The sequence below is a fragment of the Triturus cristatus genome, chromosome 3_1 (assembly GCF_964204655.1).
Source record: "Triturus cristatus chromosome 3_1, aTriCri1.1, whole genome shotgun sequence".
Taxonomy (NCBI): Eukaryota; Metazoa; Chordata; class Amphibia; order Caudata; family Salamandridae; genus Triturus; species Triturus cristatus.
This window is the reverse complement of record NC_140583.1, coordinates 849,419,146-849,442,170: the sequence shown is the minus strand read 5'-3', so window position 1 is coordinate 849,442,170 and position 23,025 is coordinate 849,419,146. Positions and strand designations below refer to the sequence as shown.

The window sequence follows — 23,025 nt, the reverse complement described above, 5'->3', positions numbered from 1 at the left end:
GTGTATCATACCATCCTCTGTCCATGATGAACACAGACACTAAAATCCAGGCCAAACTAATCGCCCTCAACTCCTCCCGCTACTGCCGACTAGAGACACCCGGACCAGTCAGGTTTTGTTCCGAGCAGATCAACGTCGCACAATATGAGCACCTTTTTTTACATTCTACATACCACTGAGCCGACCGTCAGCACAGCTGCAGCATTCTTAGATGCCACTAAGGCCTTTGCCCTGATAACGCGCCTCGGAATGAGCTCCAGATTTATTTGGCTGATTGGCTTACTGTACGCTCAACCTGTGGCCTGGCTGCGGGTTAATTGGAGGATCGCACCCCCTTTCCGGAGACAAGGGACACTTGTCAGGGCTGCCCCTTGTCTCCCACACTATTTGTGATAGCTATGAAGCCGCTTATGGCCCGGCTGCGACCGCACCATGCCCACCATGGCCTAGCATTCAATCACCCCTCGTAGAATTTTTGTATTCATATATGTGGACAATATCTACAGACCAAATTGAACCCACTAATTAGGGAATTTACCGGATTTGGTAGTATGTCAGAGATCACCATTAACTGGGCAAAATCCATCCTTTTTCCAATGACGGACACGACAAGGGAGTTTTCCTATGAATTCCCACTCAAATGAGCGGATGGACCAGTAAAATACCTCAGGATATGGCTTAGCAGGGGCATCGATGAACTATGGAAGGCTAACTACGGGCGCCTGCTGACGTGGTTCGATGAGCATGTTTAGTGCTGGCAGAGGCTCCCAATGTCTCTAACAAGAAGGCTGGCTATTGCAAAAATGATGACCTTTCCAAAAGTTTTTTTATCTGTTTATCAACCTGCCGCTTTCCTTGCCGCGCTACTTCCGCTGATAAAGTCGATCGTTTCTGGGGTCCCTTGCATGGTGCCTGGGAAATAATGATGTTCCCTTTCGAACAAAGGGGACTGGGGGCTCTGGATATGGGCCAATACTATTATAATGCTCAGGCGCAGTTTGAACACAGCTGGCTCTTCCCTACATAGTTTCTGGCCCACACAGCCCCCGATCACGATCAAACTGCACTATGTCCCCTCCAGATGGCCATTATACCTGGCCCGAGGGCACAGATAGACATGGCAGTCTGCATGGTATGGGTGTGGAATGAGCTTCGTCATAGGGCCCGCATGGAGCTCCTATTTTCCCCATCGGTACTACTCATTGGGCACCCCTCCTTTCACATTACTCTTAATGCTGGAACTTGCGCTAGACTACACAATCTACAGTTGACTTCCACAGGTTCCAAATACCCAGATGATACCTTTATATCATCCCAGCAGGCACTGCAGGGTCCTGACGTCACCTTTTAGACACTTTCACATACTGTACACTACCGGCTGCTGCCCAGGCAACCCAGAACTCATTCCCAGAAGCCCCGTCTGTCTTTCAAGTACTTGAAACAACTCTCACCACCACCTCCCCTGGCAGGTTGAACACCTGGCTCTATACTGGGATGCAGGAGACCCACTGTGAACGTATTCCAGGAAGTCAGAGTGCATGGGACGGGGACATAACCCCTCTCCTCACTGATGAACAATGGAGGTACTGTTGCAACCAATCTTGTGCACTCTCTACTAATTATAGACTGATCACTGTACATTTTATATATCTGCACAGACTATACCGCACACCGGAGAGGATGCACAGAATACGCCTGATTGAAGATGCACGTTGTGTGTGATGTACGGCGCCCTCCGCCGGCTTCCTGCATCTCATCTGTGACTGCACTGGTATGCAGCAATGTCTTTGAGGTGTTCGACGAGATCGCTGAACACACCTGGAGCGCTCTCCGCACGTTACGCTACTCGGATATGTGAAGGAAATGCCCAAGGAGGGGCACAAGTTGGCGGAGTGCCTTGTGCTGCTTGCTAAACGCCAGGTTGCACTGCGGATTCTGTCTGAATCGCAATTAGGAAATCGGTATGCCTAATGTATGAAAGGCTTTTGAGTTTCATTAGCAATTCCTAGTGGGTCGTAAATAGACCTACCTCATGCATATTAATGAGGTAGGTTGTAATTTGCGACCCAGTAGGAATCTCAGCCATCACAGGGATGGTGGCCTGCTGAGGCCAGCAGACCACCCTTTTTGTGATTGCTTTTTAACAAAGCAACCTTTTTTTTCTTTTAAAAACAGTCTATTTTCCTTAAAGGAAAACCGGATGTGTTTGAAAAGAAAAAATGAAACTTTAGAGTTTCGTTTTCAACAGAAGGAAGTGGTCTGTGGGACCACTTCCTGCTCCTAAAAAATATTTTTTTAACATTCTCAAACGGGACGGGGTCCACAAGGAAATGGGTTACCACCAGTTTTAAACTGGTTGTAAAGTATTACTGTTTTGTGAGCAGATTTTGGTCGCAAAACATTAATACATACCATTATGATTTAGTTTTTGGAAGGGACACCCCTTCCAAATACAGAGATCATTGATAACAATACTATGCATGGCAGGCACAAGTTATAGTTATGTTAGGGAATGAATTATAGTTACTTCAAATAACTATAGCTCGTGAATTTAAGTGGTTTTGTTAGTTTAAAACAATGTTTTAACTGACATTTTCACCTAACTATAACCTCCCTTTAACCTTTAGTTCTGTCAGTGAAATATATATATATATATATATATATATATATATATATATATATATATATATATATATATATAGAGAGAGAGAGAGAGAGAGAGAGAGAGAGAGAGAGAGAGAGAGAGAGAGAGAGATATATACACACACACACACACACACAGATACGTGTGTAAATTTTCCATGAATGTGGAGCAGGAAACAGTTGATCTATTTGTGACTGTATATTTTTTTTTTAACTCCTTCCCTGCTCATGACGGAACCACTCCGTCATGAGCCACGGGCGCCGTGTGCTCATGACGGAGTGGTTCCGTCATGCTGCGGCCGTTGGCGGCCGCTCCGCCCACGCGGCACTGATTCCCCGCCTGTGCGGGCGATCAATGCAAGTGGGCGGAGTCGTGAAGGAACCACTCCGTCATGAGCACAGCGCGCCCGTGGCTCATGACGGAGTGGTTCCGTCACGAGCATGGCGGCGCCGCAAACCCCCCAAACCCCCCCCAGCGCCGCGGCAAAATTCGTGCCGCGGCGAAGGGGTTAAAGGTGAGAGTCATAGTTTAGTGATAGAGTATGATAGTATGAAACTTTTGGACTGCATTTAAAATTATATTGGAGCAATGCATGAAAATATAATCAATGCAGAATATATTTGACTTGCATAGTGCTAAATGTCTACTAATTTGTGAACAAGTATGAGGCATTGTGGGACTGGAAGGCTTCTTCTGTCTTCGATACTGCATAGTGACTTTGAAGTTCTCTAAAACGTTCAAAAGTGCTCGTATTTGCAAAAGGTCTGAATGTGCAATTGTGTTCGGAACGAGACGCCGTAAATGACTATGCGCTTCATAAAGACATTGCATTGAATAGAAGTAACCTTGTTGGGGGAGAAATTAAAGGTGGTACTGTATACATAAACTTGCCATTTTGGGAGTTTCTAAAAAAAAGCTTTTAAATGAGATACTTTCCGCATAACAGTTTAGATGAACTTGGTATTAGCATTGAAGGTTTAATGATGCTTATATTTGTTCATTGTTTAGATTTATACTTATGTAATATGTTACATACTGCAGCGGGGAATTTCCTTTATTTTCTAGCTTTAATGAGTATATATTGACCTAAAAAAATTGCGAGAGTTGGATTGATAAAGGTTGTTGCACGGCCGAAATTCGTTTCTTTGTTTTGTGTCTCTGGGTCGGGAGTTGTCCAAACCAATAAAGCAGGTTGATGCCTCCCCTGTCTCCTAGTGCTGGCTTTTCAGTAATGGAGTTTAAGAGACATTTTATTGGTGCCCTTCCATGCATCACCAGCAATCAGGTGCACGCTGGCAGAAACAGCACAATATATATACTTAATCTCTCAGGCAATGATCAGAGGTGGTTATGCCCATTGCATATAGTCGATTCCTGGTAAAGGACTGTGAAAGTTGTACCAACCAAAATCCAGCACGGTTAGCCACCTTTTCTGGGTTATTATAAACTGCTCCCCAGTCATTGTCTTCCACTCTACCCAGGTCCACCCATTTCCCTCTCAACACCATCAGTGGTGGTAGACTGTTTTCAAGCAGTATAGCATTTATTACAGATAATGCATGGTGGTGCAGAGGGGCCCCTAGTACTCTTTGGCCCAGATGTACAAAGTCATTTAGCATTTCTTAACGAGCCGAATCGCTATTTCGGCACATTAAGAAATGCTTCCATAGCCGTAAACTCTAGATATGGTTCTCATTCGTCTGGATCTATCTTCTCCTTATTATAGAGTTGCTGATAGTATCTCTGGAAGGCAGAACGTATCCCCCCTACATCAGAGATAAGACCATATTCAGGTTCTTGGATCTGTTTAATCTCACCAAAAGCCACCTGTTGCCTGGCACGAAATGCTAATGTGTGCCCCACCTTATCATTCAATTCATAAGTTTTATTTTTCCATACCGTATACTTATATGCCCCCTTCTTGGTGGAGATATCCCCTATTGCAGATTTAGCAAGTATAACCTGGAGCTGGGCATCCTCAATATCTAACCCAGCCGAGACAGAGTCCACCAGGCCGGCCTCGGCCCACGAAAGAGCCTGATAGAGCTCCTGCAGATAATGTTTCTACCTTTTCTGTCTATTCCAGCTAAACATTGCAGTTTCCCCTCTGATCCCAGCCTTGAATGTATCCCATACAATGCCCATGGAGGCAGTCCCCAAATTTTCAGCTATAAATAATGGAATTCACTTCCTCATATGTAAAAGATAACCTTCGTCTAACAACAAACCTCGCTCAAACGACCATGACCTATTAGTTTGTGTGGTCGCTTGGCTATCAACCTCTAGCGGATTGTGTTCAGACATCACTCGAGGATATTTAAGAATATGAGAAACATGCAGCCATCCACTAGGTATAAAAAAAATAGTCGAGGCGGGCATGAAATTTGTGAGGCGCGGAATATGTGAAGCCGGGATTAGTAGGTTCCTTTTCCGCCTGGCTTACGTCCTTGATAAACTGCTGCGCCTGTCCTCAGGGCATCTCCTTTAACAGTAATATTAAAATCCCCACAAACAACGAGAGGGAATGCCCACCCAGCTAGTTCGGCACAGAGCCAATCTAATAAGGTAGCATCATAGATGATGGGACAATAGATGGAACAAAGTGTGAAAGAGCCTCCTGTATATATGAATTCTGCAAAAGCCCATCTACCATAATTATCCGCCCTGGTTTTAATATGGCGAATCTTGCCTTTGTGGGCCAGTATTGCTATCCCTCCTGTATGGGTCCCTTGCAGAGTCCTGGAAATGACTAGATAACCTGAAAATTATAGTAGAGGTTTTTGGGACCCCTCCACATGAGTTTCCTGTGAGCAAATGATGTCAGCATTTAAAAACTGCAGATCTATATTCACCATTTGTCTCTTTCGATAATTGTTCAGCCCACAGATGTTAATTGAGGCTATTCTTAAGCTAGTCATGTTTTATTGTAATGCAAAGTCACCTGGTGATCACCTGCCCACACAAACCGCCCGACCGGTATCTTGGCCCCCCCCCCACGTCTCTCCCTGAGACCCCTCCCCAACCCGCCCTCTGCAGTCCAACCCGCCCTCTCCAGCACCCATCCCCTGTCACACGCAAAATGGTCAATCCTGACCCTGGTGATGGTGCCTACCCACCAGCCGCCCCTACCCCTGATCCCTGCCCGAGCCATCCAACCCCACAAAAGCCCTTAGTAAAAGCCCCAAAACATTTTTTTTAAAAGCAACACAGTACCCCTACAAAGAGAAATACCACCTCCTCTCCGAAAACCTAAGTGGCCCACCCATAAGCTAAACAGAGGAGAGAGAAAATGAAATAGGGAGGATTGATTGCACAGAAATGTCCGTTTCTACAGGAAAAAAAGGCGAGAGATGAATATCAGCCCATTCCAGTCTCGTTAGAAATCTCCTTCAGATTGTCTTGTGCTTTAATCACTGAAAGAAATGTCCGTGTCTTTCCCTTAAATACAATCTTGAGACGGGCCGGGCTTAAAAGATACACTTCACAGCTATGTTGCTGAAACCGTTGCGTGGCAAAGGTCCAGGGGGACGAAAAAGCTATGCCTTTCAAACGCCCTCTTTGCTTCTGGCCTTGCCTTATCGAAGATAAACTGGCGTAGGAGAAAGTTACCAAAATAGACCAGTAAAGCTCTTGGTTTCTCCTCCTGTTGAGAGTGATTTTTTTGGTGCATCAGAGAAAAGTGGTGTACCCTTTGAACTTCCGATTCCCAGTCCCATTGGGCAAGGTCAGGGAAGGCTCCTTTCACTAACTTCAATATGAAGGATCTGATGTCATGTCCCTCTACTTTCTCTGCAAGACCAAGAAACCGTAGATTATTTCTACTCCGGTGGCTCTCAAAATCCTCCAACTTCCACATCACATCCACAAGCTGAGTCTCTTGCAAATGTTGCCGTCGCGGAACTACCGCTTCAGCAGTTGCAGTGGCCTCTGTCCGTTCCTCGACCATGGTGATCCGATCCACCAACTCGGAGTATATTTTAGTGACCTTGCGTACTGCACCTTGAATTTTTTTTGTAGCCAGGTGGGCCCTTTTGTGTTCCACTCTTGCCTCAGACTGCATCTGCTTCAGCGTGGAATAGATTACATCCATTGAGGGTGCTGCAATCGCATCTGATGTGGGAACCACCTGTGGACTGCCCAATCTCTATCCCTTATTCTCACTATAGACCTGGCGGGTCACTGAATAGTCCCACTTCAGTTGCCAGGTGATGCCTAATTCTGGTCTTGACTCCCTCTCAATCCTTCGTGCCCTCTCACTGCGTCTTTTAGAGAGGGACAGTCGCTTTTGAGTTGATGGATTCGTTTATCCTCCATCAGGGCTGTCCCCTGACAAACCCGGGGGGAGTCATCATCCGTCAATACCTCACTGAAGTCAGAGTGGTCTGAGTCGTCCGTTAAGGAAAAGGATTTCTCTGCCCCTTCTAGAGATCCCCCTCTCTGATTTGCGTCCCTCAGGTCCTGGTGTTCCCAATGTTCCTCAAAATGATCTATTAGGCCTTTTAAATCTCGCCCAATCATTCTTGCCTCAATTGATGGAGCAGTGATTGTCTCAGCGCCCTACATCCCGACCCCTCCAGCCTCCAGGATCTCACTTGTTGATATTGCACTTTCACTACAGTCATTTTCAATTTCTTTTTGCACATTACAATTTGATGAGCTTTGGACTCCCCTATCAGGCCTCCTTAATGTATATTTGCTATATACGCAGGTGCGCTCAGTACCTGTGCTGAAGCAGACGCTGACAACTTACCCTGGTCCCTCAGGGGTTCTCCCGCGAATTTGCCAGAGAAAACTTCTGCAATCGAGGGCTGTCTCTCCTTAGGCAGATCAAGACATGCCAACGCTGCATGCCCACACGGTTGGACCGTTTTCAATTTGTCAGTCACCGTACGTAGCTTGCCAGTTCCAGTTCCTGCATTCTCCTCTGTTTTCCGCACTAGTTTCTTGCAAGGTGGAGCAGAATGTGCTGGGACTAACCTCCGCCCGGTCCTTCATCTGCTTGGTCCCTTTCGGCGGCATTGCAGAGATTCCCGTCCACGGAAGCCTCAGCCAAGAGGAGCCGCTGGACGAAACAGAAACTCTCCAGAGACTCCTACCGGACCGCAGCAGCCTGGAGGCGTAACAGAGCTGCCACCGTAAATGCAGACCAGCACGATCCAAAATGCAGGTAATCTCCAACATCGGGGCTGAAGGCTCGAGGTCGGGGATGGGGAGCAGCTAGCAAGGCAACGAAGCGACCGTCATCTTGCTCTTTAGAAACAATAAACCTTCTTGATGTGTTTTAAAACATCCGGGTTCTAAAAGCAGAATATAAAGTGCAAAAATAAAGTGCTTAGTAGACTGTAAGGACACTATCGCATGTTGCAAACCACGAGCCCGTAAGGAGGAAATCCACCAAGAAGTGAATCGTATTTACTCGAAGGCAAGTTAAATAAAATCTGTGTTCTGATCCCTCTATCCATGGTAGATAGGGCTCCATGCCTTCTCAGGTTGACAATGGAATATATGAATGGACAGTTACCATGTAGAGAACTTTTTCCAAGTCTCATCTTATCTCTATGGGCAAGATATGTGGCATTTATCAAGGCTTTCGCGCGTGAGGCAATCTTGCTAGAATTCTCAAAGACACTATGTGATCCTAGGTCTTGAAAAGTGTTTTTATATACTTACTGGCACATGCATCAAGGAAGGCTTTTGCGATTCCTTAATTGCGATTATTAAGGAATCGCAATTAAGGAATCGCAAAAGCCTATGCATGTAGGAATCGCTATAAAAATAGCGATTCCTAAACATTCCTTAATTGCGACTCGCAAATTCCGAGTCACAATTAAGGAATGCCTTCCTATTCATTCCTATGGGCCTGCAGGCCCATAGGAATGAATGGGAGATTGCATGCGCAATTTGCGAGTACCAGTAGTTACTCGCAAATTGTTCATGCAATTTCAAGGGTGCAAGGGTGTCAAAATGACACCCTATTGCACCCCTGAAATTGTGATGTGCACCCATGTTGCACACACACATGCCCCAAGGGCATATGTGTGTGTAACCTAAAAATAAAAAAATGCATTTTAGTGCATTTTTCAAAGTTTTAGCAAATTACAGACAAGTTTGATTTGTCTGTAATTTGCGGTCTCAAATAGCGAAATCGCTATTTGAAAGTGCTTCTAGCATTCCATTTAAGGAATTGCAAATTGCGATTCCTTAAATGCAATCGCAATATAAAAATTCACAAATAATTGCGAATTCTTAAATTGCGTTTAGGAAACACTTTCATGCATCTCCAAAGGCTAATTTGCGATCGCAAACGGCCGATTTTTGCGAATTTCACCGTTTGCGATCGCAAAAACCTTTGATGCATGTGCCCCATTATCCATTAGATAGCTAGCATATTAGTCTGTTTCAGACAATCCTCCACTATCACCGAGAGAAACTTTGCTCCGGGGTGGACCAGATTTTAACCCACAGCATGATGGGTGCCAAGCCCACCGTATCTTTTAGGAAATCTAGGCCCAATTCATCGTGAGTGATAAAACTTGATGTGGATCTGGGGAGTCCTAAAATCCTAGTTAAAAACGTTGTTTTCTGCTGTCTGATGGGACTTTACAGATGTTTGTCTCCATACTCCTGCACCATATGTACCCACTGACAGACATTTACTTCTGTATAGCATTGTCAGTTCTTTGGGGGGGCTTATGTCCTAAAAGGTTTCGCATATCTAAACAGAGATTCACATATCACCTCCATCGACTGGGGCTTTTGAGTAATTAAAAGGTCCCATTTCAGATTGGTGCTAAATAGAATGCCCAAGTAGCTAATATTCATTATTTTCTTCATTGGTGTATATTCACCAAACAATTCTTTGAGCAGGTGGTCTTTGGCCCACATGTTAAAATATAGGAGTTGTCAATATTTACCTTAAGGTTAAGCCCCTCTATAAAATTATAAAACCCATCTAAAAGAGCTTGCAGGCCATTAGCAGTGCGGGCCAAGAGGACGACATCATCTGTGTACAGTAAAACAGGGACTACACACAAACACATTTTTGGGACATCAGGGGTGCAGTTTGTTAAAGAGGAGTCAAGGGCATTAATGTAAAAATAGAAATAAAAAAAGGCACCAGGATGCAGCTTTATCTCACCCCACGCGTAACTTGGATAGGGGGAGTCTGTTCGTCTGACTGGGAACAGCAAACTCTCATATTCGTATCTTGATGGAGACTCTTTAGTACACTCAATAAAGATGGATCCACTCCTGCATGTCCCATAATGTCCCACATTTTGTTTCTATCCACTCAGTGAAAGGCAAAGGAGAGGTCCATAAAGGCCATATGTATTGCCCCTCTCCTGACCTTGACATATTTACACAAGATTAGGGAAAGATTTAAAGCTTACTCTGTAGTACCTATTCCTGGGCGGAACCCATATTGCACTTTAGTAAAAAATAAAAAAATAAAAATAAAAAAAAGGAGTTTTCACTCACCCAGGCTTCTAACTTCATTACAAGAGCCTGTCTTCCGGATTTAGGATTAGTGCCTGCATGGTGAGCGATAAATATTATTTAATGTTCCTTAATTCCACTGTGTATATATTGTTCTTTGGCTTAAGGGAGAGGGGATAAGGAGCACTGTGTAGCTGTTGACAACTGATAATGTCCCTGGAGGAGCGTTGGCTGTGGACAGATAGGGAGCAGATGCCATACGCCGCTGGGTCAGAAGAGATTGTAGTTTTGGCATTCTTCCATGTTCCAAGTGTCGGATTAACAGACCCTTAACATCCCACAGAGCTGACATTTAGTTCCCTTTGTAACTCAGCCACTACACTCTAACAGGTATTTCACATTCAATCAATTCTGAGACTCACAACATGAGTCCACGCTTCAGAGGACATACCCACAGCTGCTCGGCAAAATCCCTTACTCCCTAATGCAGAGGCTGCCCCTGATGAAGAGAAACCATAACCTGTGGAGGTGAGAGGAGCATGGGTGGTAGAAAGATACTTGTGACTCTGGAGAGAACAGCATGGGATGGGAGGTACAGAGGAAAGTTCCTCCAGGAATCACGCAGACAGAAGAAGGAAGATGCAGGTGACTCCCTGTTGGTAGCAGAAGGCCCATGCCGGAGACAAAAGACTGCATGGGTGCTCAAAGAGGGAGAAGTATTGCAGGGAAACTTTGACAGGTGAGAAAGGACTATAATTTTTCTAGCTTACCGGTGATGTTTTGCATAACCTATTCGGGGTCGAGCAGAAGATGGGCAGCTCTGACTGTTGCTGACTGAAAGACTTAGTAGTTGTTGAAGGTAGAAGTGGAGTAAGGTGCTCAGGAGGCCCCTGCTACAGATGCCCAGGTGGTGCCCCCGGTAGCATAGTGGGTCACTAGGAATGCATTATCTTCCTCTGGATCCTACAGGTCCAAGGCCCTTTTAGTGTGTTGGAGGAGACAATATTAATGTTATGGGGCCTCAGGAAGTTAGCTACATTTAAGTATGGTTATAACTACTCTGCATGGTTCCTCACCTCATGCGCCAACAGGTGCTGCCTATCCAGGTTATGTTTTTACAATGGAATAAAATGCAGGTGATATTTGCACGGGGGAGATAGTATTGACAGGCACAGTCCTTTCCGACCAGGTTTTGTCTAGCAAACAACACTACGTGGGAACCAAGCAGCATGCAGGCGGCAACGCATCCTGTGCATACCTGCCCACAGCACCGCCTCCTTGAGCCTGAGTGGCACACCAACATGACTATAGACAGGAAAGCGTCCCTTTCCAACATAGATGTATGCATTTGTATAAAATTAATCACTACACTGTCTGTGATTCGATGTGATGTACTGTAACAAGTACAACTCACATGTGCAGCAATCCAATGGCAGCAAGCACCTTCTTTGAAGAAAGAGAAAAAAAGGAAGGATATGTTACACTGGTTGTTAATTCTATGCCCTGGGCCCACTCTTGCTAAAAACACATACACAACACTTTGACTCTAGCGGGGCTAATGTACCACTGGATGGAAAAGACAAAGTTTAAGAGTAGTTACAAACCTGAGCAAAGAGTAGGTTGGAAGTAAACATATGAGGCACTCGTGTATACTTCTTACTCAAAACGATGACTGTAATCGACCAGACCTGCAATTAAAAAAAACTTAATTTAACCACTGAGATGACTACAATGAATACAATTCATACTTAATTTTAAACTGCTGAGTCAGCACCCTGACTCCTTCCTAAAGATGCCTGAAAAACACATAAAATGTAAGAGCAGACAGTCACATAATAGCCCTGGGATGCAAACCCTTCCCCTGCCCGGAGCTGAATATCATATAACTAAAATATAAACTTATTTCTTTCCTTTGTGAGACTGCTGCTAAACTCTTTACTGATCTGTTCCTTCTTGGCAACTTAAATTATGGATATCAGGGAAATCATGCACATTGCTTATACACTCTTCCTCTTCTCATTCTAGAGCAAGCTTTTTAAACATGAAGGCACTGACTGTCAGCATGAGTCCGCTTAAAACTGCTTGCTGAATCAATAGCATTAATATTAGGGGCTGATGCACTAAAGCCGATGGTCCTCATAATTATGCCTCCTCTCTCTATTGTTGTTGCCACTAGAAACATTGGGCCAGATGTATTAAAATTGGATTATGCGAGTCTATAATAGCGAATTTTACTGATGCGCTATTATAGACTCGCAAAATGAAATGTATGTAGGTTACAGCAAATATTTTGTGATTCCTACACATTCCTTATTTGCGACTCGCAAATTGTGAGTCGCAAATAAGGAATGGCTTCCCATTCATTTCTATGAGCCTAGAGGGCCATAGGAATGAATGGGAATTGCGTGCGCAATTTGAGAGTACCCAATATGTACTCGCAAATTGCACATGCAATTTCGAGGGTGCAAGGGGGCAAAAAGGCCACCCTCCTGCACCCCTGAAATATACGTGTGCACATGTGGCGCGTATGTGTGCCACATGGCCCTTAGAAAAATGCAAAATTGTGCATTTTTCCAAGGATTTGCAATTTACCACCAACTTGAAGTTGGTGGCAAATTGTGATTCCTTAAAGCAGGGTCGCAATTTAAAAAGCGCTTCCTGCATTGCATTTAGAGATTCGCAAATTGAGATTCTCTAAATGCATTCACAAAATAGGTAATCGCAAAAATTGTGATTCCCTATTTTGCGATTGCCTTTTGGAATGATGCATATCAAAAGGCTTTTTCTCGTTCGCAAACGGGAATAAACTTGATACATCTTGCCCATTATGTAGTGTAAAGAAATAGTTTATTGAGAACTTAAAAACCCTTTCATTGTTTTCTTACACACCAGACCTACAGATTCCATATTTACCTTTCTACAAAAGCGCACACACTGGTGCTCAGAGGGAGGTTCTGGACAAGGAGTCAATAGTTGCCTTGTAACATGTTATGGGCAGTTGGGGGGTTACAAATAGCATTTATTTACAGATTTGTGTAGGGCAATGTGTGATTTACAAATAACCAGACAGATACAATGCAAAAGTAAAGTAGCAGAAGGCGGGTGGAGGGGGGCAAAAAAAGTGCATTTCCCATGTCAATTCCCATAGAGATTTTAGACACAACTACAGTTCAACCACTGAATGGAGTTACACCAAATGGGCAAATAACTATGTCTTGGTTCAGAACGTGCCCATTTTGTTATTTGGTGTAAATTTGTCCAGTAGTTTTAGACTAATTAAAAGAAATCCAAATGTGTCTATATAGGGACGCGACCCCTCAGCGATACTTCCTGATCTTGTGCAGAGATCTGATTGGCTGCCAACACTTCAACCAGGAAGTTTTGGCAGCCATCTTGGGATTTGGACTCCGCTGAGTTTCAAGAAAAATGTAGACAAAATACAAGGGAATAGGGGGGCCAGGGCTAAAAAGCCTTTAAAAAATCTTTTAGGACGAAAAATCAGGCTGGATTTGCAAATTCAAGGCAATATTTAAAAAAAAAAAACACAATCGCGGGCTCCCACGCTTGTTTTCAAAAAAGCCCCCCGGTGGGCCAGATCCTGTGGGCTTGCACATAGATTTAAAACGTAAAGGAGGGGGCATATGGGCCTCCCTCTTGAGGCTCTTATGAGCCCTGAGGCTTTACTTCTTCATTGGGCTCTAAAAGCCGCAGGGACCGCCACCTCCCTGGGGCCCCATAAAAAACACAGGAGAGTGACTGCACACACCCCCCTTTCGGGGCTTACATAGGTCCCAGGGACCACCACCTCACTGGGGCTAAAGACAATTTAATGGGGCACTGAGGATGACCCTGGGCCCCGGGGGCCACCACCTCCAGAGGGCCAAATACATATCAGAGAATGGGAGGGGGGCACACGGCCCCTTTCTTGGGCCATATGCAACCCTGGAGACCACCACCTCCCCGGGGCCGGCCTGTGGTATTTAAAGGAGAGGGCATGTGGCCCCCCTCCTGGAATGATTAATGGCCCTGAGGGCCGCCACCCCCAGGGTCGGCTACTGCTATCTCACGAGGTACCCACCCTCAGGAGATAGCAGTTTGCTTTTGTCACAGCTCCCGCCAAGCAAGAGCAAACACTAACTTCGCTCCCAGCAAGCAGAAGCTGTCAAACTGCTCCTGCTTGCTGGGAGTGGCGTTTTGATCTGTTTACCTGCCCACTGTCATGCGGGTAGGAAAACAGATGAAGAAATTGCACCCACACGCAGGGAGGAGCAGATTTAGCAGCTCCCTGCTTGCAGGAGGAATGCCACCTCCCGCAGGAGGCAGGGAGACAGCCGGGACAGCGGGGGCATCAATGCTACCACCGCGATCCCCATCAAAGCACCAGGGCACCCTGGTAGATGTTGCCGTGCCCCGAAGGATGGAGTCCATGGGGGAAAATCGACCCGTGGAGGGGCCTGTGTGGCCCCCTCCCCTATAAAACTTTGCCCTAAAACAAAGCAGAAAAGTTAAAACGGATGGAAGACAAATGAGCAGAAAAGGCAAAAAGGAGGGCAGAAAAACAGAGGGCACTAAAACAAGCAGAAGAGGCAAAATAGAGGACAGAAAAACGAGCAGGAAAGGAAAAACAGAGAGCAAAAAATGGCAAAACATAGGGCAGAAAAACAAGCAGAACAGGCAAAACAGAGGGCAGAAAACAGAGCAGAAAAGGCAAATTGGAGGGCAGAAAAACAAGCAGAAAGGCAAAACAGAGGGCAAAAAACCAAGCAGAAAAGGCAAAACAGAGAGCAGAAAAGGAGCAGAAGAGGTCAAAACAGATGGCAGAAAAAGGAGCAATGAAGGTAGAAAGATCAGGAGGCCGTGGTAGACATTTCTGAAAAAGTCTGTTGAAGGTGTCCGTGTGTATGGTTCGGTGTTGAGCAGTACAGAGATGAGCTGGATGAATGTGCATGTTGTGAGCATCTTCTGGTTTGTAGGGGGGTAAACCAAGGGTGGCAACTGCTCCAACTTGTGGAGAACAATATATTGTAGAGATAGGGTCCATGTCACTGGCGAAGTCCGTCGCAGAAGAGTAAAAGCAAGTGGGAGCCCTGCCCCATCCAGAAGGAAACAGCACAAAGTCATGTTATACCAAAGAATTCACCTTTCAACTCTGGAGAGGAGGGTCATGTAGTCCAGACTGCAGATCTCTTGTTCTGGTGGGGCGCAACACTTGTATTATGGAATCCAGTCAGCAGGGAGGCAACAGGCCACCATCTCATTCCACAGTGGATCCCGGAGATGTCTCTCTATGGGTAAGTTACTGCAACAGCGCTGACTGTTCCCTGAAGCTTTCCACTGCTAATGGTTTGCTCATCTTCTTGCGGGCCCAGATTTGGGGGGGGGGGGGCAATAGTTGTGACTGCGTGGTCTCGAGCTTCTCCTGATCAAGCCCCAGGATCGAGGCCACCTCATGGAGAGTATGGACCGCATGTTTCTTCCTCCCACGTGAAGATAAGCCAAATGGATGTACCGACTTATAACAAATCCCTTTCTCTCGCAGTAGGGAGGTCGCCGGTTTCAAAGTTCTGAGCCGCGGGAGGGTGATAAATGAGAGGTCCAGGTAGAGCCAGATTTTCGTCCCTTCAAAGGAGATAGAGTTCTGGTACGGTACTGCATGATCATTTCCTTTTGGTGGTAGCTATGCAAACAGGTTGGGATATCCTCTGGGGTCTCCGGAGCCCCCGATGGGCATCAAGCTCTATGTGTGCGATCCAGGGTAAGTTCTTTGTCTGCCAGGATGATATGGCGGTAAAGTCTAAGCACATAGTCCTTTAATTTGCCAAATCTGCCTGCAACAGGACCCCATTTATCCAAATGTTAGACCTATGAGACATGTTCTCTAAATCCGACAGGTAGTAGTTGAGGTCAGCGTTCCGTCCCGGAGCTCGAGTATCTGGCTTCAGCTGGCCTCCAGCTCCTCCTTCCTAGCGTTGTTTCCTAGTTCTAATGTGTCCACTCACTGGCCCAGATCGCCCATCTTGTGGGAGATTTCCTTGACATCTTTGGCCACTTCCTGCTTGAAGGCTGCTCTATCTTTGCGTAATGTACGGAACAGGGACTCCATGAAAACCTGTGTGACAGGAGCCTCTTCTCCCACTGAGTTCTTCTGGGATGGTTCAGGAGGGGACCGAGAGGGAAATCCAGAGTCTTTGGCGGAGTCCGCCTGTCTAGGTGCAGTCCTGGACAAAGGTCCTTATGGTAGGGTCTCTCTTATTGTAATGACTGCAAGGGGAGGGTGGGGGATCCTTCTAGGTATCTCTTTCTTTAGATACAGTCCACTGGGCATTGCCTAGTCTCAGGAGGGCATACATCTGCACCAGCCCAAGGGCTCTGCAGTTTCAGTCCACTGTGTCAGCCCAGCCAGATCCCCAGAATAATCCAACCACACCACTGGGCACAGGGGTGGCCGTGCAGGTAAGGGCTATGTGCACCACTCCTTGTCCAGCCAGATGCAGCGATGTTTGTTACAGGGGCCACAGGAGCTCTCAAGAGTGCGCTCCCCACAGGAGCAATGCAGCAGAGCCCTGTTGCTGATTTGTGGGTGACTTGCCCACACGGTGCTGTAGATCCAGTGGACGAACGCAGACCCAGCCCTCCGCTGTGTTAGCCCCAATGGAGGGCCTCCCCACAGATAGGTGGCTGGGCCAGAAGAAGAGCACCAGTCCCCAATGCAGCAGTAAGTTGCAGCTCCTCCGCTACGAATTCCCACGCAGCAGCTTGCGCTGGGTCTGTAGGCCTAACTCACCCTCGATCAGGGCCCGTCCTCTCCGTCACCACCAATCAAGGCAACTTAGCACAGCGACCACCGAATGCTGGTTCCTTCTCGACAGTCTCTCATGCAGGACTCTGCATTGCTGTGTCTGTGTGTTCTGTCGCACCGGCAGGCTCCACCAGCCGAGGCCTATCGCGTCTCCCAGCAGCTTCCTTAGCTGGGCCCCGCTATCACCAGCCGACATGTGGTCCATCAACTTCATCATCGTCAGCCCAGTCGCTTGGCCCAGGGAACCATCCAGTGCTTGCGCTAGGTCCACAGCTGTCGACCCCTGTAGGGAGAGGACCCGGCGAGGGCTTAGTGAGCCCCCTCCAGGTTCGTTGTGTAGCAGCCATTTTAGAAGAGCGGTCCGCCTGGCAGCCTCTTGCCCAGCAAATTAAAGTGCTCTGTATGGTCTGCGGAGAGGCCATTTCATCCAGTACGCTCCCCCGGGCACTGTCCTGCAGTTCCACCACTGCGGGAGCGTCCTGGTGCTCCCAATCTGCTGATGACCCAATAGGTGCAGTGGAGTTCCAAAATCCAGCTCCCATACAGGTGCTAGCTTGGGCACGCCCTGGAGGTTAGTTTTTGATATAATTGCACAGGTCTTTTGTATTTGTGTTGAAAACTGCATTGTCTCATTTATGCGATTACAAACGTTACACGTTAGGCCACATGGGTCAGGGTTACAGAGAGGTTGCATAATTTATGTTGCGAATTTCTGTGAAGTTGAAGTTGATGCCAGCTCGATATGTTACGGCATAATCTTCAATTATATTGTCAAAATGCCGTCAACAATAAAGAAGCATGATCAAATGCAACCAAATTTGTCATAATCTGCCATTAGAATGACTACTTTTGATAATTCACACTCTATTTTCTACAGAATAGTGAAAATCATCACACCGCCTTCCTATCCCAATATGATCAATGGGTCATCTCATATGATTGTGTAGTTAATCTTGCAAAACAATTGAGGACATTTTAAATCAACATGCAATATGAGATGGGGTGTGTAGGAGGATGCTCTTACCGTGAAAGTAAAAGGCACTACTAGCATTTACTTCACATCCAAAGATAAAGTGGCTAGAAGCGCAAAGCACTTTAGGAAGTGAGCTCTAACATTTAGGCTTAGAGCACCGTAGAAATTTAACAAACAAATCAGTACATGAAGTAGATAAATACACACCATTATAAGCAACCCTTTGAGCATGCAGCCGATAAGCTAAAGGATAAACTAGTGTCTTTTAAAGAAACACCAAGCCAAATGCTAATGCCACAGGCCGTATATTAGGCAGTTTTACTACACTGCAGACAAGGATTTGCGAATCTCAATACAATATATTTCTATTCTGAAAGGAAACCAGTACTATCAACTAGTTTAGAAACTTTCTTAAATACATAAAAATGTAAAAGGTTACAGCTTCTCAATTACCAATTCCACTGTGTATCGTGGAGTTTGTGACAATGATTCAAAATGTACCACATAAGGCTGATATATATGCACAAGTAGATGTTTGCAAAATATTACCAAACAGCAACGTAATTAAAGCCAATACATCAGGTGGGACTTCGCTTATGTTTGGATCAAGAAGCCATTGTGATTATTTCAAAAACTTAACACTCCTCTAAATATGAATGGCTCACTCGCCTTGATGGTGATTTGGAAATCAATGTCAAATGAATGGCAATTTTTTGGGCAGGATTATTTCACATTTAGTTAACAATAAAGAACATTGGGCCTCAGGTACAAAGACTCCAAATAGGAAATCGTAAATTGTGCCTAAGAAAACAAGTTACTTACCTGTAACTACAGTTATCCAGTATTGGTATCTTTCATAGATTCACATGCCTGAATCATTCCCCGTCGCCGAGGCGGGAGTCCCCGGTAAATAAAAAAGTAGTGCCAAAATGTTAGTAGTAGTAGTAGGCCCAAAGAAAAGGCCAAAAGCCTATATCTTAGCAGCCTATCTACCTCCTTATGCAAAAGGAACCAAGAATTTGGTAACAACCAATCAGACACCAGCACCCTTCTAGAACCCTCTCAGCAGAGCCAGTTCTCCTCAGATTTTCGTAGCACAAGTGGGAAGTGAACGTCCCAAATTATATAGAACTGACTCTACGGGGAGGAGGGTGGGTGCATGTGAATCTATGAAAGATACCAATACTGGATAACTGTAGTTACAGGTAAGTAACTTCTTTTCTTATCCAGTATTGGGGTATCTTTCATAGATTCACATGCCTGAATCAGAATAGCGAGCAGTATACCAAGTATACAGTCGTCTGCGGATGGTGGGAGACTAGTGCTGATACTCCCAAGTTGCATCCACAGCTTATTAATAAGAGGTATAAGAAAGAATCTTCAAATTCGAAACATGCAAGCCATAAAGAGGAAACAGCATGTAATGCAATAACATTGAAAATGAAAGCAAATCATTATTGTAACATATTGCATTGTTATACCAAAGATATCCACATCTTACATATTAAAATATGAAAAGGGTACCTGAAGATATCTCAAAGAAACAGATGTCGTAGTACAGCTTGCCCAACTGCTGCATCATCACGATGCGTAGATTGGAGGCAGTAATGTCTTGTAAAAGTGTGGACATTTTTCCATGTCGCAGCACGGCAGATATTTTCTAGAGTCACACCAGCAAACAATGCTGTGGACGCTGCTACTGTTCTCGTGGAATGGGCCTTGGGTTTCCTCAACAAAGGCCTGTGAGCCTTGTCATGGCAGAAAAGTATTGTAGATGCTATCTATCTGGCAATGGTGGACTTTGTAACCGCCTTTCCCAGGGTAGTCTGGCCATAAGCCACGAACAATTGATCGGACTTTCTAAGGTTCTTTGTTTTTAGAAGATAGAATTTAAGACATCTCTTGATAACGAGAGAATGTAAGGCTCGTTCCACTGGAGTAGATGGATTAGGAAAGAAAGTTTTTAACGTCACTGGTTCATTAAGATGAAACTGTGAAGGCACCTTAGGGATAAATGTTGGATTAGTTCGGAGGTGCACGTAGTCTTGAGTGAAGTGTAGAAAAGGTTCCTTTACAGTAAACGCCTGAATTTCACTCACTCGTCGAGCTGATGTTAAAGCCAGAAGTAAAGCAACCTTCCAGGTAAGGAATTTGAGGTCAGCCTTGTGAATGGGTTCGAATGGATGCTTCATTAATTGCATTAAGACTGTGTTGAGTTCCCATTCCGGTGGCGGAAGTCTGACCGGAGGAAACTCTCGGAATAGTCCTTTCATAAACTGCTTAATTAAAGAGGATGAACAAAGAGAAGGGCCATGAGCACCCCTTCTGAATCTGGAAAGTGCAGCTAAGTGGACTTTGACTGAAGGGAAAGAAAGTCCAGATCTTGCCAGGTGTAACAAATAAGGGAGGATCTGTTCTGCAGGAGCGTCCACCGGGTGCACCTGGTTTGCTTCACACCAGCAGCAAAACCGTTTCCATTTTAGACGGTAAGTTTTTATCGTGCTGTGGGCTCGTGATTTCGTTAATATATCCCTACAGTCTTGAGGGATATCCAAGTCCTTAAACTCTAAGAAGTCAGGAGCCATGCGTGTAAATGTAGGGACTGAGGGTCCGGGTGGAGAACCTGACCTCTGTTCCTTGACAGCATCGTGGGCGTCGGGAGAAGACGGATCGGCTGGTCCTGTGATAGCAATAGGAGCTCCTGAAACCAGTATTGGCGTGGCCATCTGGGTGCAATCAAGATGAGACGACAGCCCTCCAACTTCATCTTGCGTATGACCCTCGGTATTAGGGGTATCGGGGGAAAAGCGTAAGCACAAATCCCTGACCATCGCATGGACAGGGCATTCCCCCTTGAGCCCTGTTAAGGGTATCTGCTGGCATAGAATCGGCATTTCTTGTTCTCCTTTGTGGCGAACAAATCCAGCGGTGGTGTTCCCCAAGCTCTGAATACTCTGAGCACTTGAGCCTGCTCTAGCTCCCATTCGTGGCAATCTGATTGGGATCTGCTGAGTGTGTCCGCTAATGTATTGCAGAGACCTCTGACATGTTCTGCTCTAAGGGTTATGTTGTGGAGTGTGACCCATTCCCACAACTCCTGAGCTTCCGTGGACAGAGTTGCTGATCTTGTTCCTCCTTGTTTGTTCACGTAGAACATGCTGGTGGTATTGTCGGTTCGAATCAGAACCGAAGAACCTGCAATCCTTGGAAGGAAAGCTTGCAGAGACAGGAAAATTGCTCGCAATTCCAGACTGTTGATGTGTTTGTTTTTGTACTCTGGAGACCACTTCCCCTGTATCTGTAACTCTTGGAGATGACCTCCCCATCCTTCCATGGAAGCATCGGTAGTGAGGACAAAGTCTGGAATCTTCTGAATGAAAGTGAGCCCTTCTGATAAGTTGGGAATGTGTGACCACCAACTTAGAGCGCTCTTCATGCCTGAAGTGACTCTGATGATGTCGTCGAAAGAGCCCATCGCCTGCTGCCACTGAAGGTGTAACTCCTCCTGCAAGGGTCGCATCCGGAGCCGCGCCAGAGGGAAGAGGTGTATTGCAGAGGAGCACATTCCTAGGAGCGACGCGAACATCCGGACAGAAACTGACTTTCTTTTGGAACTCCGGATTGCTAAGTTTTGCAGACGAACCTGCCGTTCGTGAGATAAGAATGCCTTGCAGCGGACGGTATCTAACAGAGCTCCCAGAAAAGGAACGATCTGCCTTGGGTGTAATTGAGACTTGCTCCTGTTGATCGTAAGCCCCAGAGAGTGGAACAGACGAAGAGATGTTGTCACGGCAGTCTTGACTGATCTTTCCGAAGGACCCTTTATTAACCAGTCGTCTAAATACGGGAAGACTTGGATTCCTTGGGATCATAACGCTGCTGCCACTGGAGCTAGGCACTTCGTAAAGATCCTTGGGGCAGATTTTAACCCGAACGGGAGCACTCTGAACTGGTAATGGGCGCCAGCCACTGTGAAGCGAAGATACTTGCAATGCTTCGGATGTATTGGGATGTGAAAGTAAGCGTCTTCCATATCTAAAGAAGCTAGAAAATCTCCCTCGTTGAGGCAACCTAGAATTTCTGCCAGAGTGACCATGCGAAACCCCTGCTTCTTGAGGAATCTGTTCAGATTGCGAAGGTCTAAGATTGGGCGCCACTCCCCTGATTTCTTCTTGATGAGAAAGAAGCGGGAATAGAAACCCGTCCCCTTTTGAAGTGCAGGAACCTTCTTGATTGCGTTCTTGAGGAGCATCATTAAAGCTTCTTTGAATAGTAAGTGAAGACGAGGGGGAGGAGGTCCCTTGGGTGGTGTGTTGGGTGGCTTGGTGACAAACTCTAAGGTATGACCGTTGTGAACCAGGTCCAGAACCCACTGGTCCGACGTAATTTCTTGCCACTTGCTCACAAAAGTTGAAATTTTCGCACCCACAGGGAGGGGAATAGGAGTGGAAGGCGCCCTGCAGAAATCATTGCTTCCGTGAGGTGTCTCTTCCCTGATTCTGTGATCTTTTTCGTCCACCTTGACGAGAGAAACCAGACGTGTTGGTCTGTCTGTAGGAAGACTGATCAGATTGTCGATACTGAGGCTGGTACCTATTCTGCTGGGTATGATAATTCCCTCTGGATGAAAATCCACGGCCTCTTGCTCCTCTGAAGGTACCTCTTTTGTATTGCAAGGAGCCCAATGATCTTGCAGTATCAGTATCGGTTTTAATTGCTTGGAGTGCGTCATCTATATGTTTTCCAAACAATGATTTGCCATCATAGGCCATGTCCAATATTTTTGTCTGGACTTCTAGTCTGAACGTGGTAGCCTTAAGCCAACCCTGGCACCTGAGAACCGCAGCCCCAGCCAACTGCCGAAAGTTAGTATTCGCAATATCCAGAGCGCAGTCGATAGTCTCTGAGGCTGCACGCTCACCCTCCAACAAAATCTTTCAAGCCTCTTGTCTGTTGTCCTCTGGGATGAGGTCGATAAAGCTTGCCATTTCTGACCACATTTGGCGGTCATAACGCCCTATTATCGCTAGGGAGTTGGCTGCCCTGATAGAAGCAGCTGCCATAGTTGAAATTTTTTTCCCAATTAGATCCAGTCGGCATCCTTCCCTATCCGGTGGTGTAGTGACCGGTGCTGCCGGATTCTTAGACTTTTGTTGGGCTGCCTGAGATATA

General features: G+C 45.9%; 1 protein-coding gene across 3 annotated transcripts in view; it reads right to left on the bottom strand.

Annotated features, from left to right (window-relative positions):
* Window positions 1-23,025, bottom strand: part of GPR155 (G protein-coupled receptor 155) — a 444,365-nt gene that overhangs the window by 207,727 nt on the left and 213,613 nt on the right. For all 3 annotated transcript variants that reach the window (XR_014978918.1, XM_085645260.1, XM_085645261.1), the window contains exon 6: window positions 11,686-11,769. Coding sequence is in view for 2 of the 3 variants with exons in the window: in XM_085645260.1 (XP_085501386.1) it covers window positions 11,686-11,769 (84 nt within the window). In the remaining variant the exon portion in view is untranslated. The remainder of the gene's footprint in view (window positions 1-11,685; window positions 11,770-23,025) is intronic.